The sequence below is a fragment of the Dipteris shenzhenensis genome, chromosome 7, assembly GCF_047967505.1.
Source record: "Dipteris shenzhenensis isolate YYH24624 ecotype China chromosome 7, Dip_SZ_1.0, whole genome shotgun sequence".
In the NCBI taxonomy this organism is placed as follows: Eukaryota; Viridiplantae; Streptophyta; class Polypodiopsida; order Gleicheniales; family Dipteridaceae; genus Dipteris; species Dipteris shenzhenensis.
The window spans coordinates 24,475,954-24,503,344 of NC_141602.1; the positions used below are offsets into that span (position 1 = coordinate 24,475,954).

The 27,391-nt window shown below is 44.0% G+C and overlaps 1 protein-coding gene across 1 annotated transcript in view; it reads left to right on the plus strand.

Moving 5' to 3' along the window:
- The window catches only part of ERH3 (P-loop containing nucleoside triphosphate hydrolases superfamily protein), a 97,244-nt gene extending 76,040 nt beyond the window's left edge, over positions 1 to 21,204 (plus strand). Inside the window, exon 7 of the mRNA XM_087376839.1 lies at positions 20,273 to 21,204. Within this exon, the coding sequence (XP_087232965.1) occupies positions 20,273 to 20,551 (279 nt within the window). The 3' untranslated portion in view covers positions 20,552 to 21,204. The remainder of the gene's footprint in view (positions 1 to 20,272) is intronic.
- The last annotated feature ends 6,187 nt before the right edge of the window (positions 21,205 to 27,391 follow it).

A 27,391-nucleotide genomic window follows, 5' to 3' on the forward strand; every position in this document is an offset into this window, starting at 1 on the left:
TCCTGCCCTCTTCAGACATTAGCGTCCTCGATGATAAAGTCTGGGAACACTCTCCGCAACTGGTATACGGATTCCCAGGTAGCTTCGAATAGAGGCTGACCATGCCATGCAACCAACACCGTGGGTATCTTCCGATTTCGTATTTGCATTGTTCATCGGTCCAGGATTCTTGTTGGTTTGCGCCTCGCATTATCCTCTATCTCCTGAAACAAAACCACACCTTCGATTAGTGAGTCACCTGTATGTAAAAATTTTTTTAAGCGCGAAACATGAAAAACCGGGTGTACCTTATACCCATGTGGCAATTCTAATTTATAGGCTACCTTGCCTATTCTCTTTAGAATTAACCACGGCCCACAGTATCGAGGTGATAACTTAGCACACTCTCCTGAAGTTAACGACTTCGAGTGCGAAGGAACTCTGAGAAAAACTTTTTCTCCTTCCTTAAATATTCTTATAGACCGGTTTTCATCTGCATACACCTTGGCTCTATCCATAGCCTGGCGGATATTAGCTCTCGCAAGCGCTAGCATCTCCCGCATCTGAACCACAAAGTTCGCTTCACTAGGCACTTTCTGAGGTACTCCAACTATAGTTGGATTTGCTGGTCTATAACCATAGTTCAGCTCAAACGGACTAAATCCCGTAGAGGAATGTTTTCTATCATTGTAGGCAAACTCTAACAATGGCAACCACTTGTCCCATGTATGTTGCCTCAATGACACATATGCCCTCAGCATATCCTCTAAAGTCTGGTTGACTCTCTCCGTCTGACCATCCGTCTCAGGATGATCCGCACTACTCATTCCCAACTCAGTCCTGAGTGTCTCTGTTACGCTCTAGCCGAGGTAGCATGACCTCGGAAGAATCAGTCGACATTTCCCTTATAGGATCTATTTTTGTAATATATGTGTTTGCGATTTATGTAAATGATCGGGAGGGATTAATGTCAAGGTCCTAGGTGAGGGCTGATAGCACCGGACTAGATAGATCTGAGACCAAGGGCCTAGTGCAAAGAATGTGCCTAGGGGCAAGGAATTAAATGCATCCCAAGAGAGGGGTGAAATGTTGCATTAGAAAGGCCCTATATGGATGACATGTGGCATCTAGATCTATCTAGGGAATTGGGGTCTGTCAAGGCTAGTGAGAGAAGTGGAGAAATGATTGATTTACGTGATTTAGAGATTGCTCTCTCTCTCTCTTGCTGAGAAGCTTTGGCAGTTTGGCTGGGTGGAAGATCAAGGTGCTACTCCCGTGATCTGGAGAAGAGACTAGGATAGTAAAATCGGGTAACATTTGGTATCAGAGCATAGGCTGTGTAGGGGAAAGGAGTGGATTTACGGAACGCGTCGATCGTGACGTCGATGTGCAGCACCCGTTTGACGAAGGCAGTTCGAAGGGTTAGCTGGAAAGTAGATCGTCAGCGCAGGTCCTAGTCTAGGGTGGAGATCGTCACCGACGGAAACAGCTGGTATCACCGGGCCTGACGGAGGTTCGTTGACGAAGGTCTTCGACCACCGAATAGTATAGGGAATTGATCAGTCTTCGGTGAGATTCTGAGTGGAACGCAGGCTGGACGTGCATAGGCTTCTTCAGCATTCGGAGTCTCTGCGAAGCCCGTTGGCTATGGCGGAGGTCTTGCGGTTCCAGTAACTAATTGCCAGGCCTACGAACCAGAGGGGTGCCGTGACGACGGACCCTTGTGACTGCGTCTGGTTGCGTCGTGTAGGCGTGGAGCGCAGACCCATACCACGACACCCTTCGTGGGTTTAACGGAGACGTGGTGATCTTTGAAGAGCAAAGGAGCGTGGTGGCTGACGATTGGCTTCGGGTTACATTTCTGAAGAGCAAAGGAGCGTCGTGGCTGACGATTGGATCAGAATTCATAGACCAGGAAGGCTCTTTGGCATTTCTGTCGATTCTATGTTTTTTTTTTCCCCTGATTTGATTTGCTGATGCTCCGTTTGCGTGAAAAGTGACAAGTATGCATAGAATATGATGCTGTAATAAGGACAGATTGTGCTTGAGACTATGCCGGTATACTTGAGTTACCTGCAGAAATTTCCCTAGTATAGGGAAAGGCGGGATTGAATATATATGCCTGTGTCAAATACGTAATTAGTGTGCATGTCAGATTGCAGGAATTCCCTAGTATAGGGAATTGTGTTCAGAGTGTCAGTTTGTGATTTCAGTGTTCTAAGGGTGTTAAAAAAAAAAAAAAAAAAAAAAAAAACCCCAAAACAAAACACCTACTGAACAAATGGAAGCAGAAGAAGGAGCTTCCAGGAGGGACCCTGGTGAATCAGGAGTCCGGCCGACCCAGCAGGGATCGCGCCCAGTAGCTCATACGTTATCTGGCAGGATTGCATTGCTGGAAGATGCCTTGCAACAGTTGTTAGCACAGCAGTTACAAGCCAACGCAGGGCAGTCCGAACTTAGGAGAGCACTACAGAGTATGTCTGCCAGACCTTCTCGAGAGGAGAAGGGAAAGGCTCCAATGGAACCGGAGTCTAGTGTCCATACGGTCGAGCCTAGGAAGGCTAAGGTGCCAAACATTGCTAATTATAGACCGGAAAAGTATTCTGGTCGGATGAACGACCGTAGTTCCGATGTCATTGAGACCTGGCTACACAAATGGGACGAGGCGTTCGCCATTTGTGAGATCAGAAATGACATCAAAAAGATCCGCGAGGCCACCCATATGTTTAGTGAGGCGGCGGATCGGTGGTGGATTAAACAACAAAAAGACGGTATAGCATCCACTACCTGGGAGGGGTTTAAAAGAGAGTTCAGGAAACACTTCTTACCTCCTGACGAGGCATCCCGAGCTTGGGATCAATATAGGAACCTGCGTCAGAGAAATTTATCAGTGGCAGAATACACTGATAAGTTTCGAGAGAGTGTAATGAAGGTTGACGAACCCCTGCCTCAATCAATCCAAGTGAAAGATTTCATATTTGGATTGAATGACCGAATAAAAATGGAAGTTCGGGCTAAGTACGCGAACACGCTAGATGATGCAATAGCTATAGCCTTGAACTACGAGGATGCCAAGGGCAGCAAGCCAAGTGGGTTTGCACAGATCGGAACCCAGTATGGGTATCCGAAGAAATCTGGGTTTAAGAAGAAGTGGACTAGTAAAGGGAGTGGTTCGCAGCCTAGTGGTCAAGCCAAGCAGGCGAGACCGGCTGAAACTCCTAAACCAAGTACCACCATTGGAGTGAAGAGAAAAGTAACTCCAATGGCAGCCCGGGCTTGGTCTAAGTCTCCCTTGAACCCGGAACAAAGGGAAAAAGCGAGGAGGGAAGGCTTATGCTTTGGTTGCCTTCAACCTCATCAGTGGAGAGATTGTCCACGTAATAAAGATCGTCGGATGGCTGAGATGGTGATCTCAGAGTGCGACGTGGAGATGCAGGGAAGTCCCAGAGCGGAAGAGATGCAGATTCAGCTAGCGGGATCTTCTCAGAGGTTAGTGCCTTGTTTGTTCTGTGTGTCTGTTACTAAGTTAGTGACGAGTGCACCTGATAACATCCTATCTAAGCCCGTAGCAACGGGGTATACAGCCTTCAATGATACGGAGTTAATCAAAATGAAAGGGCAAGTGGCCAGTCATGATGTCATTGTGTTGTTTGACTCAGCGTCAACTCACAATGTGATTAACTCCAAGCTCGTGAAGAGGCTGAAATTAAAGACAAGTCCATCTGACTATGCGTACACAGTCAGGATGGCAGATGGAAGTTCAACTGAAGTATGGGACCAAAGGGTTACCCAGTTGGAGCTTCAGATTCAGGACTATACTGAGAAGCTTGATTTTGAAATAACCAAGCTTGCTCATGCGGATATAGCCCTGGGAATGGCGTGGCATTCTAGGAAGAATCCAGCCATTGATTGGAAAAAGCACGTATATCAATTCAAGATGAATGATGTGCTTTATGTCTTGCGAGGTGGAAAAGATATACCTCAGGGACCGTTGGTTTCCGTAATGGAAATCAGAAAAGCTCAAGTAGAGTTTTTATACCTTTGCACCGCATCAGTAGAGTCGGTGAATGATTCTTCGACTAGCACTGATGTTACGCAAAGTGATGAGATGGCCAAGCTCGCTAATCTGATAACAGAGGAGTTCTCTGAATGCTTTAGGGATGAACTACCTTATGGGTTACCTCCAGAGCGGAAAGTTCAGCATAAGATTGAACTGATCCCGGGGGCAGAGCCTGTAAATAGACCTCCCTATAGAATGAGTTTTACTGAGGAAGCGGAGGTGCGTAGGCAACTGGAAGAATACCTCAAGTTGGGGCAGATTCAACCAAGTTTCTCACCTTTTGCTTCACCAGTGATATTAAAGAGGAAAAAGGATGTCGTATTTGCATTGTTCCTCGGTCCAGGATTCTTGTTGGTTTGCGCCTTGCAATATCCTCTATCTCCTGAAACAAAACCACACCTTCGATTAGTGAGTCACCAGTATGTAAAAATTTCTTTAAACGTGAAACATGAAAAACCGGGTGCACCTTACACCCCTGTGGCAATTCTAATTTATAGGCTACACTGCCTATTCTCTTTAGAATTAACCACGGCCCACAGTATCGAGGTGATAACTTAGCACACTCTCCTGAAGTCAACGACTTCGAGTGCGAAGGAATTCTGAGAAAAACTTTTTCTCCTTCTTCAAATACTCTTATAGACCGATTTTCATCCGCATACACCTTGGCTCTATCCATAGCCTGGCGGATATTAGCTCTCGCAAGTGTTAGCATCTCCCGCATCTGAACTACAAAGTTCGCGGCACTAGGCACTTTCTGAGGTACTCCAACTATAGTTGGATTGGCTGGCCTATAACCATAGTTCAGCTCAAACGGACTGAACCCAGTAGATGAATGTTTTCGATCATTGTAGGCAAACTCCAACAATGGCAACCACTTGTCCCATGTATGTTGCCTCAATGACACATATGCTCTCAGCATATCCTCTAAAGTCTGGTTGACTCTCTCCGTCTGACCATCCGTCTCAGGATGATCCCCACTACTCATTCCCAACTCAGTCCTTAGTGTCTCGAATACCGCTGTCCAAAAGTGACCGGTAAACCTGACATCTCTGTCTGACACTATGGATCTAGGCAATCCATGCAGACGAAATATGTGTCTAATAAACAAATCCGCTACTTGCGGGGCACTAATAGACTCTCTAGTCGGAATGAAGTGAGCCATCTTGGTTAGACGATCAACCACCACAAGGATAGAATTATACCCTCCTTGCGTTGCAGGTAACCCTACAATAAAGTCCATGGAAATGCTCTCCCACTTACTTAGTGGTATCTCCAAGGGCTGTAAAAGTCCGGGTGGCTTCACCCGCTCGGCCTTACTTACCTGACACGAGAAACACCGTGTCACATATTCATGAATATGCTTTTTCATCTTTGGCCAAAAGAAATCTCGCTTCACGAGATCAGTCAAAGATTATCCTTGAATACTTTCAGGGTGTCATCCAACAAGGTTCAACTTCATTGGAGGGACCTAAGGTGCAAGAATCCACACATGAGAAAGGAAGTGATGAGACACGCCATGTAGATTTGGTTCATGGTAATACAAATGAGAGAGGAAGTGGAGTGGATGAGACAGAACACATTGTAGCAATGGATGAGGGTCTTGTACACGTGGATGCTTACAAGGGATCTACATCGGAAGATACCCACGGTGTTGGTTGCATGGCATGGTCAGCCTCTATCCGAAGCTACCTGGGAATCCGTATATCAGTTGCGGAGAGTGTTCCCAGACTTTATCATCGAGGACGCTGATATCTGAAGAGGGAAGGAATGTTACGCTCTAGCCGAGGTAGCATGACCTCGGAAGAATCAGTCGACATTTCCCTTATAGGATCTATTTTTGTAATATATGTGTTTGCGATTTATGTAAATGATCGGGAGGGATTAATCTCAAGGTCCTAGGTGAGGGCTGATAGCACCGGACTAGATAGATCTGAGACCAAGGGCCTAGTGCAAAGAATGTGCCTAGCGGCAAGGAATTAAATGCATCCCAAGAGAGGGGTGAAATGTTGCATTAGAAAGGCCCTATATGGATGACATGTGGCATCTAGATCTATCTAGGGAATTGGGGTCTGTCAAGGCTAGTGAGAGAAGTGGAGAAATGATTGATTTACGTGATTTAGAGATTGCTCTCTCTCTCTTGCTGAGAAGCTTTGGCAGTTTGGCTGGGTGGAAGATCAAGGTGCTACTCCCGTGATCTGGAGAAGAGACTAGGATAGTAAAATCGGGTAACAGTCTCAAATACCGCTATGCAAAAATGACTGGTAAATCTGACATCTCTGTCTGACACTATGGATCTAGGCAATCCATGCAGACTTTCATGTCTAATAAACAAATCCGCCACTTGCGGGGCACTAACAGACTCTCTAGTTGGAATGAAGTGAGCCATCTTGGTTAGACGATCAACCTCCACAAGGATAGAATCATACCCTCCTTGTGTTGTAGGCAGCCCTACAATAAAGTCCATGGAAATGCTCTCCCACTTAGTGGTATTTCCAAGGGCTGTAAAAGTCCGGGTAGCTTCACCCGCTCGGCCTTGCTTACCTGACACGAGAAACACCGTGTCACATATTCATGAATATGCTTTTCCATCTTTGGCCAAAAGAAATTTCATGAGATCATATGTCTTTTCGACCCTTGGATGTCCCGCACATGGGCTATCATGGCACTGTCGAATGACTCTCTGCCTGAGATCATTCTGACTAGGTACTACTACCTTGCCATTTCTTTTCAGCATACCATCCCTTATGGTATATCTTGCATAGGTTTGGCCTTTTCTGGATGCCAGGTCATCCTTTTCGTTTTCCCCGGGTTTTAACACATGAGCTTTAGGCCATAAGCTCTAGACAAACTCGTCCACCTTTTGAGTTTCTCTGATCTTGGTCATTAGAGCACTCTCTAATACCGTGAAACTCATATTGTGTATAATGCGAGACAACGCATTAGCAACCTTATTATCCTTCCCTCTTCGGTACCGAATCGTTAAATTAAACTCCTGCATGAGCTCTGCCCACCTAGCTTGGCGGCCCCTCAAGTTAGGTTGTTTACAAAAATGTTTCAGAGTATCATGATCCACATCCACATAAAACTCTGAACCATACAAATAATGCCTCCATGTTTTCAAAGCATGGATAACAGCATACAACTCCAATTCATAAGTCGGCCAATTCCTTTGAGAGGGAGAAAGCTTCTTGCTTTCAAAGGCTACTGGCCTTCCCTCTTGAAGGAGAATTGCTCCTACTGCAATGCCACTTGCATCGGTTTCCAGGAACAACGGTTTCTGGGGATCAACTATTTTTAACACCGGTCCTGTGACCACAGCTTGTTTTATGGTGTTAAAACTTTCTTGTTGATTCTGTCCCCATATAAAAGATACTTTATCTCAGGTCAGATCAGTCAATGGCGATACTATTTCGGAATATCCTTTGATATGCCTTCTATAAAATTGGACAAACCCCAAGAATGATCGCAACGCGGTCAGACTCTGAGGGATTGGCCAAGTCAGTATCGCAGCCACTTTCTTCGGATCTATTTCTACCCTCTCCGGAGTAATTATGAATCCTAAATATTCAAGCCTAACCATACATAGTATAGTTTTCTTTTTATTTATATAAAGACTGGCTTTCCTCAAAGTACTGAACACTATTCTCAAGTGTTCACGATGCTCAGTAATACTTTTACGAATATCGTCAATAAAATGTACTACAAACTTTCCGATATACGGACGTAGTAAATCGTTCATAAGCATGACGAATGTCGCTGGAGCATTGGTAAGTCCAAAGGGCATTACCAAAAACTCATAATGACCAAACTTGCTTCTGAAAGCGGTTTTATGCACATCCTCGGCTCTAATCCGGATCTGATGGTAGCCACACTTAAGATCTATCTTGCTGAAAATCACGGCTCCATGTAATGCATCTAGCAAATCATCAATCCGAGCCATCGGATACATGTGCTTAACAGTGATATTATTCAATGCTCTGTAATCTATACAGAGACGAAACGTATCATCCTTTTTCTTCTTTAATATCACTGGCGAAGCAAAAGGTGAGAAACTTGGTTGAATCTGCCCCAACTTGAGGTATTCTTCTAGTTGTCTACGCACCTCCGCCTCTTCAGTAAAACTCATTCTATAGGGAGGTCTATTTACAGGTTCTGCCCCCGGGATCAGTTCAATCTTATGCTGAACATTCCACTCTAGAGGTAACCCATAAGATAGTTCATCCCTAAAACATTCAGAGAACTCCTCTGCTATAAGATTAGCCAATTTGGCCATCTCACCACTTTGCGCAACATTAGTGCTAGCCGAAGAATCATCAACTGGCTCTACGGAGGCTCTACGGATGCTGTGCAAAGGAATAAAAACTCTTCTTGAGCTTTTCGGATTTCCATCACGGAAACCAGCGGTCCCTGAGGTATATCTTTTTCACCTCGCAAGACATAAAGCACATCATTCATCTTGAATTGATATACGTGCTTTTTCCAATCAATGGTTGGATTCTTCCTAGAATGCCACGCCATACCCAGGGCTATATCTGCATGAGCAAGCTTGGTCATTTCAAAATCAAGCTTCTCAGCATAGTCCTGAATACGAAGCTCCAACTGGGTAACCCTTTGGTCCCATACTTCAGTTGAACTTCATCTGCCATCTTGACTGTATACACATAGTCAGATGGGTTAGTCTTTAACTTCAGCCTCTTCATGAGCTTGGAGTTAATTACATTGTGCGTTGACGCTGAGTCAAACAACACAATGGCATCATGATTGGCCACTTGCCCTTTCATTTTAATTAAATCCGTATCATTAAAGACTGTATACCTCGTTGCTGCGGGCTTAGATAGGATGTTATCAGGTGCACTCGTTACTAGCTTAGCAACAGACACACATAACAAACAAGGTACTGACCTTTGAGAGGATCCTGCTAGCTGAATCTGCATCTCTTCTGCTCTGGGACTTCCCTCCATTTCCACGTTGCATTCTGAGACTACCATCTCAGCCATCCGACGATCTTTATTACGTGGACAATCCTTCCACTGATGAGGCTGAAGGCAACCAAAACATAAGCCTTCTCTCCTCGCTTTTTCTCTCTGCTCTGGGTTTAAGGGAAACTTAGACCAAGCTCGGGCTGCCATTGGGGTTACTTTCCTTTTCACTCCAATGGTGGTACTTGGTTTAGGAGTTTCAGCTGGTTTCGCCTGCTTAGCTTGACCACTCGGCTGAGAACTACTTCCTTTACTAATTCATTTCTTCTTAAACCCAGAATTCTTTTGGTACCCATACTGGGTCCCGACCTGTGCAAACCCACTTGGTCTGCTGCCCTTGGCATCTTCATAGTTCAGGGCTATGGCTATTGCATCATCCAACGTGTTCGCGTACTTAGCCCGAACTTCCATTTTTATCCGATCATTCAATCCAAATATGAAATCTTTCACTTAGATTGATTGAGGCAGGGGTTCATCAACCTTCATTACGCTCTCTCGAAACTTATCAGTGTATTCTGCCACTGACAAATTTCTCTGACGAAGGTTCCTATACTGATCCCAAGCTCGGGATGCTTCGTCAGGAGGTAAGAAGTGTTTCCTGAATTCTCTTTTAAACCCCTCCCAGGTAGTGGATGCTATACCATCTTTTTGTTGTTTAATCCACCACCGATCCGCTGCCTCACTAAACATGTGGGTGGCCTTGCGGATCTTCTTGATATCATTCCTGATTTCACAAATGGCGAACGCCTCGTCCCATTTGTGTAACCAGGTCTCAATGACATCAGAACTACGGTCATTCATTCGACCAGAATACTTTTCCGGCATGTAATTGGCAATATTTGGTACTTTAGCCTTCCTAGGCTCGACCGTATGGACACTAGACTCCGGTTCCATTGGAGCCTTTCCTTTCTCCTCTCGAGAAGGTCTGGCAGACATACTATGTATTGCTCTTCTAAGTTCAGACTGCCCTGCATTTGTCTGTAACTGTTGCGCTAATAGCTGCTGCAAGGCATCCTCAAGTAATGCAATCCTGCCAGATAAGGTATGAGCTCCTGGGCGCGACACCTGGTGGGTCGGCCGGACTCCTGACTCACCAGGGTCTCTCCTGGAAGCCCCTTCTTCTGCTTCCATTCAGTTCAATGGGTGTTTTGTTTTGTTAAAAAAAAAAAAAAAACACCGCTAGAACACTGTATTTACAAACTGACACAATTCAATGTACTGACACTCCGACACAATTCCCTATACTAGGGAATACCTGCAATACCACATGCACACTGACTAGGCATTTGACACATGCATAACCCAAATAGCGCTTTTCCCTATATTAGGGAAATTCCTGCAAACTAACTTTGACTGAAGCACACAGGCATAATCTGTCCCTGCTATAGCATCGTAAACTGCAAACACTGCTACAACCACAAAAGCCTAATCTGTTTCTGACAAAATAGGAATGACAGAACAAAAGGGAAAATGAGTAAAGTGCTCCTTGGTCTAAATCTGTCTGAGGGAATCTGTCTCAGCTCCACATCGCAATTCGAGTCCCCAAAGCCTGTAGCCTCCATGTACTGCTTGCTCGCAAATGATAAGTCTCTGCCTCTCGATTTGATATCCCAGTGATACCAAACGAAAAAAACTGTATACCCGCCTCAGCTCCGCAAACAAATGATGCGCTCTTCTTTTTTTCTCTGCCAAGGCGTAGCTCTCTGTTTTTTTAATAAAAAAATCGGTCTAAGCCTACAAACTCTCTGCGTGGCCTTAGAAGGCTATGACTGTGAGTCCATTGGGAACCAGGTCGAATTCTATACAGGCTAGCCAGTCACGTAATCAGTCACGTAGCCAGAGAGTGGGAGATGTGACGAAACATATTGCGATCGTCACCCTGTCGTCAATCTTCATCGGTTCCTAGATCCCGTACGTCGCCTCTGCACACAGCTCGCACCAAGCAAACCCACAAACAGTTCTATCCCTGTAATCCGTCAAATCAGTCCGTCGCGTGGAGGTCACGAGTAACAGAGTCCTGCGCTACATCATCCGTAATTCGTCGACCATCCTTGCGGGACCCTGATCACCGATCGAACACGTCGTTCGTCGTCACGTTTGCGCTCCACGCTTGCTGTCCGCTACCAACGATCAAAGACACGTTCGTCAGTGTCCAATCACTCCCTGTCTCGTAGGGCTTTCACCCAACTCCATTTTCGTTTTGTCAACTACCTTCCCGTTCCGTTAGATCATGCTGGACTTCTCATATCATTAGATCAAAATTCGTCCATCCCTTGATCTCTTCCTGGAGCTCTGATACCAATTGTCACACACTACTTCTCACTACACACAAATCACGGGAGAAGCACCGAATTTGTTCCACCCAGCCAATCTTGCTGAAGCGTGAGAGCTAATTGAGAATCAGAAAAAAATCACGTAAAGCACCATCTCCTTCTCTCACTAGCTCCAGCAAGCCCCATCTCCCTAGATGGATCTAGATGCCACATGTCATCATTATAGGACCTTACTAATGCAACATTTCACCCCTCTCTTGGGATGCTTTAATTTCCTTTGCTCCAGGCACATTTCATGCATTAGGCCGTTAGCCTTAGATCCACCTAGTCTGGTGCTATCAACCCTCACCTAGGACCTTGACATTAATTCCCTCCCGATCATTTACATAAAGCGCAAACAAATATATTACAAACATAGATCCTTTAAGGGAAATGTGGACTGATTCTTCCGAGGTCATGCTACCTCGGCTAGAGCGTAACAATGACACAGAGGCTCTTCATTGCAAGCTGCAGCAAGGAGTGCAAACTCAAGAAAGTGACCATGCATGTGTCTATTTCTTGATCTTGTCCGGGCAGCAAAAGGCTGATCTTGTTTGCTGTCCCTCAATGTATCAAGAAGCCATCTGGGAACTTGCCTTTGCTGTCTATTGACAGCTCTTTCTTCAATCATTGCATCATGAATAGTGGGATCATTTTGTGTTGTAAGAGAAACCTGCAAATCAACATGGGGTACTGGCTGATCATTGCTTGTTGGAGGGCCTGCAGGAGGCACATGTTGCTGGTCAAAGTCCTCTTCTGAGGAAGGCAGAGGTAACCAAGAGTCAAAGGCATCAAACATGTCAACTTCTAGCTTAGCTTTGCAGTCCACAAGAGGAGAAGCCGAATGTTCAGCAAAGATTACATCTCTACTGACAATAATCTTCCCAATATTTGGTTGGTATAACCTATAACCTCTGCTCTCCTGGCTGTAACCAATAAATATGCATTTGATTGCCTTGTCATCAAGCTTATGTCTCAGCTGAGATGGTACATGAACATATGCAAGAGACTTAAAAACTCTCATGTGTGAAAGTGAAGGCTTCCTGCCTTTCCATGCTTCATAAGTGTAACAGTCTTCAATGCCCTTGTAGGTGATCTATTCATCACATAGTTGGCACACATCACTGCATCAAGCCAAAATTTAGTGGGCAAGGACTTGGCTTTAAGCATGCCATCTCCATAGTGGACCTGTTCTTCCTTTCAGGAACATGATTATGCTGAGGAGTGTAAGGAGTAGTGCATGAGATGCCCGGTGAAGAAAAAAATGCATCAAACTCCTTTGACATATACTCTCCCCCCCTATCTGTGTTAAGGGTGATGATTCATTCTCAACCATATTCAGCCACCTTTGAAAGCATGAGAACACTTCAGATTTGGCTTTTAAAGCATATACCCAGCAATATCTTGTGAAGTCATCAATGAGAGTCATGAAATATTTGTACCCCCCAATGGCATTTGTCCTCACTGGGCCACAGACCTCACTGTGCACTAGCTGCAATTTCCTTTGTGAGAGTTTTGGACAATTCTTTTGAAAAGGAAACCGATGCATCTTACCCAAAAGACAACCCTCACATACATGTTTGGAAACAGTGTGAATTTGAGGTACATCATTTGCCATGTCCTGTGAATGTAACTTGAAGAGCTCTATAATTGAGATGACCCATTCTCTCATGCCAAAGATGAGTTTCAGCAAGCTGTGAATCTGAAATAGCAAATGCTTCAATAGAGAGTGCAGCTGAGTGATCATCAAGGTGATAAAGCCCCTTTTTCAAAGTGCTAGTGAGGACTATGGCATTGTCATCACGAAGATCATATACTAGGCATCTGTATCCATCAAAAGTCACTCTGAAACCTGAAGTGGCAGTTGTTGCAAACTCTTGCAACAAGAAGAACGCGAGCCATATATTTATGATTCTATTTTTGTGGCTTTATAGTGTGGGTGATATATTATAGAGGAGATATATTAAAAACTCCATTATGTTTGAAAGCATGTTAGGGTCTTTCTAACTCTTGCAACAAGAAGAACGCGAGCCATATATTTATGATTCTATTTTTGTTAATAATTGTATTTATCATTCAATGGAAAGAATAAACTTTTGCTGAATGTTGTTGAAAAGCATAAAGTTGCTTTTGATGATTTAATGGTTGTTAGTTTGATTCACTTGACGGTTAACCTCCTAAGAGAGATGTAGACCATAGAATATACATCATTTCAAGATCTGTACTTGTTTGTAGTCCTTGGGTTAGATTAAGTCAAGCATCCTATGGCTCCACTCTGTAAAAGTTGCATCTGTAGGTGCCAAAGGATTGGTGCAAAAAATGGATTCTGAGAGGCACCCTAGTCCTTGAAAACTGCATGTACCAATGAAGGGGGGTAGAGGCTTTGCACAATCTCGCTCATCATGCTTCGGGGATCTCCATGTCGATCTTCGCCATCTCGGGTGCTTGTGCTCATGGTTCTGCCTCTAGAAGGCGGCTCCAAGTCCTAAAAGACCTAGTTGGGTCGTTGTTCCATTGTGCCGAAGTGATGTGTGTCCGTTGCCCCAGCATGAGTTCTTCTTGGTCCTGAATCTCCTAATGCTAAATGAGTCGATGCCTCTCAAACTCCTCTGGGCACGTGGGACTTGTCTAAATGAGTCCTCCAGACAAACGCTACCAAACCCTATGAAGATACCTCGTCTAAAATGGGGGGGGGGGTGTCCTTCCATGAGGACTGCTGCCACTGACCTCTTGTACGAGGGGAGTTCCTAAGAAGCTCTCGTTGAAGCAAGAGCTTCTAGGGCTCGGAGCCTTGGGTGAGACCATATACCAATAGCTTGCCTAAAACGGTTCTGCTTTGCATCTGACCCTTGATATGGCTCATCGTATGTAGAGATCTTGGAGACCACCTCCCTGCCACAGCGAGAGGTAGCTCGACAGCTACAGATTCACGACATCTTTGCGTCTCATCGGAGGGCTACCACGACTCTCAAATATGCCCTTGGAGCTTTCGTACTACCTACCGGAGTCTCTTGGGAGTGTTTTTGAGATTATTAGCTTAGCTTAGTATTCAGCAAGGGCCTTAGTGATCCCTTTGCTTCAGCCCATAACGGCTTTTACGAGCTATTCTGCTGATTGTGCTATCTCATTGGCCTACGAGGCCTTTTGAAGACGTTAATACAACTTTCTTTCTTTCTAGAGCAGAGACGATGTGTTGCTTTGCTGAAATATCAATGCCCACCTGATAGCCAATCCCGTTGTGTGTGCTTGTGGAATCCACCGGAAGCCAAGTGCCACCCCCCAATCCAGGATCCCCTGAACGTCCTCAGTGTTGATTGTGACTGTGACGAAGCCAACTGATTTGGTCCGGTGAACGTCCTCAGTGACTGTGACGAAGTCAACTGATTTGGTCCAGTTGATCTTGGCCCTGGAGGCCAAACAATACGTTCTTTGTTGTGCCCTCACAAAGAGTGTCGTGTTATTTGTGAAACCTTCTCCTAATGGATTGGGAGCCACATCCTTGAGAGGCTTGCTGCCTGTGAGCGTAGACAATAACATAATGCCTCTGCCATGAATAGGAAGAGAAAAGGAGCGAAAAGAGCGAATGTTTCCCGTGTGTGACCATGTCACGGGTATCCACAAACCCGTGGCCATACTAGCTAGTGCCAACGCAAGCAGCTAGGTCAATTGCCATGTAGGCATCCATACAGCCATGCAGGTAGCCTTGCCTAGTCACTCAACGTCATGTCATCGCAGGTCAAAAAATACAGAGTTGATTTAGGGTCAACACTCAACGCGTTGACTTTTTGGTCAATGTCGACTCTTTGACCAACCTGGTATGCCTTGACCATCTAACCAGGGTCAAAGGTTGGTGTTGACGAAGACGGCCAGGCTGACCTAACAGCCTATAAAAGGGCAGCCTTTGGCCCTCATTATTCATCCCACAGTTGGGCAATTCAGCCCTTAGAATAAGCCTCCCCACAGAGCAGACCAGCAGGGTAATCTTAGCCTCTTCAGGGATCTAGTGAGGATTCACCTCCTCGAGGTAGTCTAGTCTTCCAGTTTTGCAATGAGGGTTTCACCCCTTCATACAGTTGTATTCAACCCTTTGGGCATTCATTATTCAGTTGTATCTATTTCCTCTTCGGAGGTCCACTACATTCTCTCCCTCTGATTTTCTCACTCACACCCACAGCATCACTTTGTGTATTGAGTGCATCATCTTGTAGTTGTAGTTAGTATTGAGCAGGAGAGAGAGTGAGGATAGTCTATCTCCCGCTACATGAGTATCATAGCTTCAATTTTCCTTCCTGAGATAGGGAGGGTTAGTTTAAGGGAAGCTCTAATGTTTTACTGTCCAAACAAGATCCGGCAAGGACACCATGAGCACTAGTAAGTAGTCCAACACATGGGGGGATGAGGGTTCAGCGCCTCAACTGACACGACCACTCCCACCACAGAATCTTCTAGACACTTTCATGTCTGCCATGACAGCCATGTTGCAGGTTATGATGCAGATGCAGCAGCAATAGTCCGAGGCTTTCTTCACCTGTATGACCCAGCTTCAGGAGATGTGGGAGAATCGTGAGAAGGTCGTCAGAGAGCGCGCAAGGCTAGCTCGGAGGCAAAAGAAGAACGCGATTGGAAGGCTCGGGAAGCCAAGGACGAACGCGATCGAGAGGCTGGGGAAGCCAAGGAACTCAAGAGGCAAAGGAGCTTCGAGAATGTACCTCTCGAGAAGAGAAGGAAGAATGGGACTGTCAGCTTCTCATTTTTTTGACCAGCGGGGGAGTAACGAAGAGACTTCCACCTCCGGCCAAAGCCTTTTGTTCTAGGGAAACTCAACTTCACATATGTTTGATTGTAAGCACGAACCCTTAGTGTTTACTTCGTGGCTCAACCAGTTTGAAAGCTATTTTTCAGTTATGCCTACGAAGAACAATGAACGGTGCATCCTAGCATCCATGCACCTCACAGGCGAGGCGGTCACTTGGTGACTCAAGTGGCAGAAAGACCACTATGATGCAAACGAGGAGACACCTTTTTACAGTTGGTTGGAATTTGTGAAAGATCTCCGATCACAGTTCCTGCCACCCTAGTACTTGGACAGGCTCTAGAGTCAATTTTACGAGCTACGCAATGGAGACACCCAGACGGTGAATCATTATGCCAATAAATTCAATCAGGTGTTTATACAGTTGCAGTTCTTCATGGGTTGCATACATGCATCCAGTGGTATGTCAGAAGTTTCAAGCCACGAGATTATGAGTTTGCATACGAGCTTGCTCATAATTTTGAGCTCATGCACAAGGGTCAAGGATCCAACCAGGTCAACAGTAAGAAGTCCCAGGATTCCACGCCAGGTGATGGTGGGAATGGGCAGCAGCAAAAGAGCTGGATGGTGGAGGACAGCAATGGCTATGGTGGGTACTTGTATAAAGCAACTGGAGCACTCTATGCCAAAGAGAACTGATGCTTCCATTGTCATGTGCCGGGTCATATTAAGATTGCTCGGATTACCAGAAGCTTCTAACAGCAGGAGGCGCGTCAAGTGGTTCAACAACAGTTTCAAAAACCTCAGTAATTGTTGAGGAGCTTGATGAAGAACAGACTATAGGGTCAACCTTGGTATTGATACAGGTGCTTGAAGCTCAAGAGAAGGGGGAGCCTCATCAATTTTCCAATATGTTTCAGTTTTATGGACAGGTTGGTGGTCAGAAGGTCCTTATCCTGGCAGATTCAGACAGTCTCTAGAACATCATCTCCACCAAAGCAAACACGGTCCAAGCTGTGTTCTCTTAATTTAAAGTGAATTTAGGTGCCAGACCAGCAGCTGCAAGCTGCACAACAGATCACAACTCATGTAGGAGGTGCCTGGTGATTGAGACTAGAGCCTGGCGAGAACTCAATGCAACTTCGCTGTTTTGGGGTGCAGCAACTTGAAACCTGAGGGAGCAGCCAAGTGCTCGACAACAAGCATGTAAAAATGAGGTGGAAACAACATCTGGTGGTTCATATGGCTGGTTGCACCTAAAATTGATTGAAATCTGTGAAGTTAGACTAAGTGTTAGCTAAAATATAAATATACTTATTCATGATTCAACCAAATATTCCGAACGTGAATAGTGAGGAATAGATTTAATAATTTAATTAAACAGCTATTCAATTCTCCTTTTAAAATTGTCCCACAACCTCTTTACCCATGCATTTAATTAAAGCACAATTGGGCCTAGAACATTTAATTGTACCCTAGGCTTACTACGGAAATAACTTGAGCCAGACTTATTGAAATCTACCCAAACTGAAACCTATGGTAATGGCTCATATTGCACTATCTAATGTGCATGTGAGTGATCAGGGTTTAGATAACCAGACTCAAAGATTATTGATTCTACCTACTCACAGCTTTAACCCTATGTATAATTTGTCCTCGCAAGACCCAGCATTACTGCCTAGATGCACCAAGGCTCATCATCCTTAAGGCACGCATGAAAGCAACTAGGAACTGAAGGGTATAAAATCCCATTTGTGTTGGGTACATAAACCCGGTGGATATGCAGAGCATCCCAATCTCATGAGGTATACTGGCAAGTGAAGGGTGATCTTGTAAACGGTCATCAAGTCATAAGGACTTGGATAATGCTATAGGTTGTGAAACAACTCGATGTATGGAGTCCAACCCATGCACTGGCTGTACACGTAGGAAGCATCAGTTGTGGCCGATTCTTCTGTGGAAAGGTGCCACTACTATTTTAAGATGGTAAACTCTCATGGTGTAAGAACCATGAATAAGTGATATCACTAAACTGATGAAGACCAATGCATTGGATTTGTATAAGATGTCCGGTAGAAGCATACGTCGTGTAAGAAAGAACTAACATAAAACACTCGCATGTGTATCAATGTGTATGCGCACAAGAAATGAATACATGGTTTTAACCTTGTAGAGAGAAATGTAACAAATAATAATTTTCCATTGGTTAATCACTGCAATTGCAAGAACCTTATTATTTATGTTTGTATAATGATTTTTCATTATAATAACCAATCTATGCCATATGGTCTTGAATTGATAACGCTAGGAATGATTTCCATGTTTATGAGTGGATCCCAATAGCCTGTGATAGATGAAGTCTATGTGAAACCTGGATATATTCTAGTTTCAAACTTGTCTTTGTTCGTAATTCTGGATTCTTGGTGGCCTGCGCTCTACATCATCCTCTAGCTTTGAAACATAATAAGGTCTTCAATAAATGAATCACTCAATTATAAAATTGCTTTAATTGAGAAACATGAAATGATGGGTGCTGCAATCCTATAGTTTTTCCCGATAAGCTATTCGGACTGTTACAGTATTGGATTGACAAATTAACATATTGTCCTATTATTAAGGGCATTCAGCCATGAGTAACTTCAAGAAAGCCTCTTTACTTTTCTCAAGAGCTAAAAAAGGTACACTCTCATCCACATGAGCTATAGCTTTGTAAGCACCCTCTAAGTCTTGAGACAAAGTGAATTTGATCATAATCATCCTCTAGTGGATGATATGCTGCTCATAGGCACCAATGAGGACAGAATTGCAGAATTCAAGATTGATCTTGAAGCCCTATATGAGAGGTCAGATTTGGGACTGTTGCACTATTACGTGGGAATTCAGTTTATGCAGTCGGAAGAGGGCATTGTCATGAAACAGTCCAAGGATATACAAGGGCTGCTACACAAGTTCAGAATCCAGAATTGTATGGCAAATTCAACTCCAGTTGAATTTGGGCTTAAGTTGTCAATGTGAGGAAAACGTGGCATATAGACCCCTTGATTATGCAGGACCAGGACTGGAGACTCTGGATTTGGGAGGGCTGCTCCCTGACAGAGGTGGAGTGGGACCCAGGGGAGTGGCACTGGCTACCACTGGAGACCTTAGAGAACCCTACCCCCTTCTTCTCATACAGTGCATGTACTGGTAGGCATGCTCTTGGGGCTCTCCAACACAGGCTACCCACTCAAGCACATAGTTGGTATGCCCAAGGGATATCTCTGGTTTTTCTTCACACATTTTGGAAGACTCTTTGGGCAAGCTGGCGGCCGAGGAAGATCTCTTACTTTCTTTGGATGGTGGCCCACAAGGGGCTACCAGTTGGCAGCTGGCTGAGGCAAATGGGGCAGGAGGGGCACTGCCAGATGTGCTTTCAGAAGGAGCAGTCCCTGAAGCACTGCCTTTGGAGCTGCTCGCATGCTCAGACAGTGTGGAAGGGAGTCATGGGGATCTTAGCGAGGGTTGCACTCAAGCTAGGACCAGTGTCTTGGTATTCTTTGGCAGGCTTGGAAATCTAGCCGTATCACTAAACTGAAACCATGGCATCAAGAAATCACAAAACCCAAATAAAAGCCATCCGTTAGAGTACAAGTGCAGTCTTCGTCAATGTAAGCTGGAAAGGGAGAGCCCTCTCCCTTAAAAGGTGACATCTTTTATGGGGGTTCCAGGAAAGTACTGGCTGGTTTCACAACTACTTGGTTCTGAAGCTCTTACACGCTGAACAACCTGTTGTTTATATTAGGGAGAAAGAAATCATGCATGTATTCGGGAATTTGGTGCTGTCATATGAAGTCCTTTGGCCAATCCAGTTCAATGGTTGCTATGTGAGATTCTGTCTCTTACGCTTCTAGCTGCATCTCTAGGAGCCAAAAGAAGCACTGATGAGGGTTGGAGGAAAGGGAAGAAGCACTGATGAGGGTTGGAGGAAAGGTGAGAGAGGGGCAGGGGAGGGGGGGGGGGCGGGGGATCCTAGACTGGCCAAAAGGCTTTGAACAAGCAGGGTGGGGAGAGCCGGCCCAAGGGGGGGTGAAGAGAAGAATTGTGATTTCGGTGGGGAGGGGCTGTGCAACGGCTTTTACATTTAATGTGAAATGCTGGACTTGAAACTGCAAAGATGATACTAATAATCTTAATGGACTGCATTGGACAGGTTGCAGCTGATGTTGATGTTGATGTTGTGGCTCGTCGTACGGAAGGGTACAGTGGAGATGATCTGACTAATATATGCAGAGATGCTTCTATGAATGGCATGAGAAGAAAAATAGCGGGCAAAACACGGGATGAGATTAAGAACATGACCAAGGATGCAATGCAGGAGCCTGTTGCTATGTGTGACTTTGAGGAAGCGCTTTCAAAAATTTCACGAAGTGTTTCAACCTCCGACATAGAACGCCATGAGAAGTGGTTTGTGGAGTTTGGCTCAGCTTAGCATCATTTACATCACCAGGTGTTTACCCTAATATTGACACATGATATGGTTCTCCATGTACATCCACTAATTATGGTTGTCAAGTTAAAAGACAGGGTGGAGCCTTTTTGCACGCAAGGTGATTTCATTTGTAGTATCAATCAGGCCAAACGTGGCAAGAAAGGAGAAGATGGGACAGATGAATCTTCCCACTGCAGTAAAGGCTCCAAATGGCTCGCTAATCAATTGGTTTTTATGTTCTTCAAAATGGAAATGTAGGACCTAGGCATCCATTAGAAATGAGGTCTATGAAGTAATACAATCCTAACAGGGGTTGTGGATTTAAACTTATACTTGAAGCAGAGCCACATATTGCATATGGAGAAGATGTGCGCCAAGTATTGGAGAAATAAAATACAAAAAGCAATGCAATTTCAGTCATAGATACGAGATGGAGTTGCTTTATCATCTCTTGGATTTCCCTTTCAGAACTGTAACCTGACCAAGAAGTTTAGTAAGCAATGTGATTTACCTGTTTTTTATGCTTGCCAAAGGAAACCTAAGAGCTTGAGAATTTAAGTCTAAGCATAGAGTGAATGGCGATTTTTACAGCACGTCACCCATTCCAATGTGTTCAGGCAGGAGATTTTATTATGAAAGCTTGTGAAATAGTATTTGGTTTCTACCGTACAAGTCTCAAAGCCAATACTTTGCTTTTCATAGGAGTTTGTGTTTGGAATGTACATACATGACTCTCAGAAAAGATGGTCAGGGATGCATGCATTTGGAAATTGTGTAATGTGTACAAATCTCTGTTTTCTTTGGAAGTTTAGTTTTAGAAGGTTCTTTAGTGTTACATTTGGTATCAGACTGGATTTTTGGGCGAGTGTAACATGCATGCAGAAAAGATTGCACAAAGCAGTGAAACACATGATTAATAGTGACAACATGTACAGCTTGGGTGTTCATATAAGAAGAATTGGGTCAGAATTTTGAGTCTGAAATGACTTTTCCATTGAAATTTTGAAAGCATGACGATTTTGATTTGGCAAGGTGGAGATAAGGCCCAATCAGAAAAAATTGGGTGTTGTGGAGGAGATAGGATTAAGACAAATGTTAGAAGAATTGGTTCGGAATTTCAAGTCCGGAAATGGCTTTTCCATTGAAATTTTGAAAGTATGATGGTTTTTGTTTGGCAAGGTAAAATATCAGGTTTTCTAGATAAGGCCGGATCAGAAAAATTGGGTTGTAGAGGAGAAGGATTTTCTTAATCCCCCCTTGGCACTCGTGCATGCGTTGATACAAATGAACCCCTAAAGACTTACAGTTGTACTTGTGTTTGCACTTGGTTTTTGTTGACAAGTTTTTCCTTGAACAGACAATCGGATTGATTATTCGAATGAAGTATTTGGTTCTAATGAAAGCAAGCGATTTCAAAGATCGTTTTAAGGCCTAGAAGATTTCAATAGCCTTTGAAGGGTGGGCAAGTTAAGAGTGTCAATGGCTCTATCTCAAGAACTCCTCTCAAACCTTATGTGCGTATGCATCATATATCTGTAGTAAAAGAGAGATTAATGAAAGAAAGGGATGTTTTGGTTGTAAGAACGTTTAGATGGGGCATCCATTTTATGAATGGCTTGGGAAAAGTCAATGTTACAAAGAGCAAGGTTCCCATGTAGGAGGGTGAGTTCTTTGGCAATGAGAAAGGGTCAAGATGGATGATATGGAACAAAAGGTCGATCGTCACATATGGACTAAACATTCAACCATGAAAATGTATGTCACATGCATTGTGAGATTAAGCTATTACATGACAAAGTTTGGTCTTTAATCCCTATCTTTAAAAGAACCCTTTTAAAAGAACTCATGTACAATAACTCCGTGAGTGAAATCCAAAACCATTAAAAGATCCTTCATAGGCAATTACCATGCTCCAATAAAAATAATCATCGTATACTTTTACTACAAGGTCAAGCACAGTTGAGATTTAGAAAAGCTATGCACATCGTTTTAGTTTATAAAAGCACATACTAGGATCATATCGGATTATGCCTTATAGGCTTTCGAGCACAAAGTTTTGCATTGATCGGTGCTAATGCAAACTCAAACGTTGAAGTTTGCAAAGACATGGTATGAGAATTCCTCTATTCATCTTGTGTCACAACTCTCTCTCTCTCTCTCTCTCTCTCTCTCTCTTTCATATAACAAGTTGATATATAAAGCATCCAAAAAATTATATCCAAAAGTGTGTGTGTGTGTGTGTGTGTTAATGAAGTCTATTAATGTATAGGACCTTAAATGCTAACCTAGTAATGCCAACCAATACAAACCTATTAATATTAGCATATCAACACTAACCTATTCACACCACTAACTTTTAAATCTACTATTAAAATATATTAAAATAACCTAGCATGCAACCTATTTAACTAACAACATAAAAACTTAAAAACTAACATAAAATATATCTGTGTTACCATCTTGTTGAGAGTTGTGGTGCCATGAGCACATAATTAGAGGCTAAGGTATGTGCTAAGGAAAGAATCAAAGTAGCCACCCTAGAATGTGGAATACATGATATGGAGATTTGCATTGAGGACATCCACAAGGAGAGATGTGGATGAGAGAATCCCACATGATTGACTATTCAAAGGGCACTCTCTATATAAGAGGCCTATCATGTATTGTTGAGTACATATATTGCAAGAGATATAGATTTGCTATCTCCCTCTCATGTCTTATTCAGAGTGCTTTGAGTTTCCATAGTTCTTCTGCTGATCTTGTGTGCAATAGGCTTGGGGTGATCATATATATTGGATCTTTCACATGGTATCAGAGCTTTGGGTCATCCACTAAGTCCACTTTGATAGATTAGTGTGTTTGTATATTACTGTTTCTAAGTTTTGGTATGGCTAGTTGAGAAAAAGAAAAAAAAAGGCACAATAGTATCATCTTTAGGGAGAAAGGATTGATTTGTGTGAGATAGATTTATGTCCATTTTGTTTGAGTGATTTTGAGTGGGAGAGACTCTCTGTGTGCGCAAAAGAGAGAGAAAGAGAGACCTTTGAGAGACTCTTCTGCGGGTTGCCATGAGAGTAGCGTAGCTCCAATAAAGCTGCAAATGAAGCTTCTATCAATTTTACTTGCAAGAATTTATCAAGCACACCAAGCGAATAGCGGCAGCAAGGCAATGTCCATAGCCCACGCCCTTGACTCTCAGCGCCTCTAGGGCAACTCCACAAGAAGCACCTCTCTTGTTACAGCGGCTGCTCCACCGACTGAGTCCCGATCCTCCAACAACGAGGCTGACGCTCCCAAAGCTCCAAAGTCTCCTGCTATCACGAGCCAAGGTGCCTCCTCAGCAATGACTGCTTGCAGATGCTCACAACACTCTAACAGACAACGACTAGGTGCTCCGCGCTTGCGCCTCTCCAACAAGCTTCCAAAGCCATCTGCGTTCCCAGCTAACAGCCCGGATGACTGATGCTCATCCAGCTCCCAACCTGCGCCACCCCAAAGCTCCTACAAGCAAGCCTAAGAAGATGACCTCCACCTGAACGAGGACCCTCTAGCGACCGGAAGCCACGCCACATCACCGCTTGCTGCAGCCATAGACGAATCTCTGACTCAGCTTCTCGACTCCAGTGAACCGCAACAGTGCTCCCACGACAAGCTCCTCTATCAAACGCCCAGTCTGCTCATCAATAGCGCCGCCGCTCATGTCGCCTCAAACAACATAGCTCCCCTGCTCCACTTAACTCCACATCCACAGCCGCTTCGTCAACTCAGCCAGCCTATGTAGCCGGCGTCAGCAGCTCCAAGACCTTCGCCAGTGAAAGTGCCACCATGCAACCTTCGACTCTCCATTGCCGGCCATCCATCCAACCTGGCTACTCTCTCCATGGAGCTCTTGCAGTTGCTTGAGCTTACCAAGCTCTGAAGCAAATTCCCCGGATTTCAAACGCCAGCTCCACCCTCCGAAACTTCTTTGCGGCCGTGACTCTACAGAATCCTCTGCCATCCCCGTCGACGTTGCATCACAGAATCCACCGACTTCTACAAAGGTTCAAACCTTGTGGAAATGCCACGTGGTAGTATAAGTCTTTACCTAGGTTAGTTCAAAGTAACCCTGGGTTAGTTTGGTGTGGTTAGTAAGTGCTGGTCAACTTAACCTGGGTAGGAAAATCCTTGGTCAACCAGTAGATAGGGTTGGTCAAGCCAAACCCCAATCACGTCAACCCATTATACCATGGTTAAGGTTAGGGTCGGTTAATATGCCACCTAAGCACATAACCCCTTTTTAATATAGTTTTGAATTCTGCATATGAATCCATGTGCCACATCATCAAGGGCCATTTCTCAACCAAAACTTCGACAAGCCGTAACTTCCAATCTAGGAGGAATTAGCACATGCTCCAAAAAAGAAAAGTGATCATCTTTTCAATCTCTACACGCTTGTTGGATCAGAATCATTGTTAGCAATTAGAAACTTCAAATATTGAAAGAAATCAATTGATAAGACCTTTGTAATAAATGGAAAAGCAAAGCATGAATGCACACATCACTGACATAAGCATGCCAAAAGCACAAGTGCATGAGATGACCAGCACAGAACATGGTATCCACACATAAAGCATCAAGGCACATGGAAGAACAAAGCATCATGCATCAAGCTACATTAGGAAAAGAAGAAAATGCCATCAACAACATGTATTAAGACGTAAAAGCCTTGCCACCTTTAGCCCACATGTTTGTAAATCAAACCTGACTACCTAAGAGTAACTATGTAACCATCCAGGGGAGGATTTGATCTTGTAATACCCACACTTGACCACCTTAAGTAGCAATGTATGCACTAAGGGGAGGTGATGGAATGTAACTCACATCTGACCACCTTGCAGTAGCCAAAGGATCATGGCACCAAGGGGAGGTGTTGAGAGTTGTGGTGCCATGAGCACATAATTAGAGGCTAAGGTATGTGCTAAGGAAAGAATCAAAGTAGCCACCCTAGAATGTGGAATACATGATGTAGAGATGTGGATTGAGGACATCCACAAGGAGAGATGTGGATGAGAGGATCCCACATGGTTGACTATTCAAAGGGCACTCTCTATATAAGAGGCCTATCATGTATTGTTGAGTACATATATTGCAAGAGATATAGATTTGCTATCTTCCTCTCATGTCTTATTCAGTGTGCTTTGAGACTCCATAGTTCTTCCGCTGATCTTGTGTGCACTAGGCTTAGTGGCGATCATATATACTGAATCTTTCACACATCTTTGAGATTTGTGTGTGTGTGTGTGTGCATGCGTGCATAAACTCTTTTAGTTTATGGTTTGGCAGCTGGCCTTCATGTTGACTTTCAAAAGTCTAAGTTGCTCCCATTGCATCTTAAAGACTGGCATAGTCTCTTATGGCCAGGGGAGATCATCCCACCCACTCAGTTGGTTTGACACCTTGGTTATCCTTTGGGATGGGGACTTACTCGTAGTAGACAACAAATTGATTGGGTTCAAATCAAGCTCCATAAAAAGGTTGAATATTGGAAATGGGCAACGTGCCCTTTACATGTTCGCCTCCGAATAGTGTAGTCCATACTTGTTGCATATATTCAATTCTATTTGCCTTTGATCATGTTCACCAAGGCAGATCTTGATTCCTTTATGTCTGTGATTATGGAGATCTTTTGCTGTTCTAAACATGGTAGGAAAAGTCTAAGATTACTTTCGGTGCATCGAATTTGTTCCCCTAAGATGCATGGCGGTTTAAATATCACTAATATCTAGGTGCACATCCTTGCTCACAAGGGAAAAATGTTGCTGCAATTTCTGAAAGGTGATTAGCCTTGGGCTCTCATGATTCAATCACTGCTCACACATATCAGTATTCCTGCTTTTGGTCATTGGCAACCCACTCAGTGGGATTTGTTCTTTGGGTGCATTGATGGCACTTTGTGTTAGAACAAATTGATATATTGGGCATAGCATATGGTCTAGACATTATTGATTGTAGGATAGTGTGTGAAGTTGTGTGAGCACCTCAGTAGGTGAGTCTAGTGACTTGGCAGTTAGGTATGTTAGGTTGGTGTGATGTGTGGGATTGGAGTGATCACAGGAGGTAATTGATTGAGCTAATTATGGAGATGATTGTGGATCTGAGATCTACCATATATATATGTGGTAGTTGCTTATATATGTAACCACTCATGAATAAAGTGTTGTTGAGTGTGCCTCAACATTTGCCTCATTATCTACACTATTCCAACATGTGGTATCAGAGCCTTGAACCACTTCTAGCCATGCCTACCTAGCTTTGGCCACGTGTCCACCTTCTTCCCCAAACCAAACATGAGCTTTCTCTTCTTCTACTCTTCTACCCCGAGCTTGTGAGGAAAAATTCGTTGCATCCAACCATTGATTTCCACAATGCTTCAAGCCTAGTAATCCTCTCCTTAGGGCGCATCTTCCCACCGGAGGGATTGATGAAATTCTATGCAGATTTGCAGTGCTGAGACGACATGTGCTGAGCAAAAATTCACAAAATTCTGGAGCTGCTGTTGCAATTGGGTTCCAAGCTCTTAGATGAGGTTTAGCAATGCCTTAAGCTTCTTGCTCGTGAATTTTGGTTGACATTGGTTCACAAAAGAAGCCGCATTCGTCATTTGCTAGTGCAATGCTAGGCGATATGGCACGATTCTTTGCAAATGCTTCTTGCTGCTGATGGGCGATTACAAGAGCTTTTATTTCCACCTGAAAGCCCTCTGATTGATGCACCTAAGCTCTCCAATTTCAGCCTACAGTTTCTGTTTCTTCAATTTGGGGGAAAGTTGGGAGTGATGGTCAAAGTTTGACTATTTCT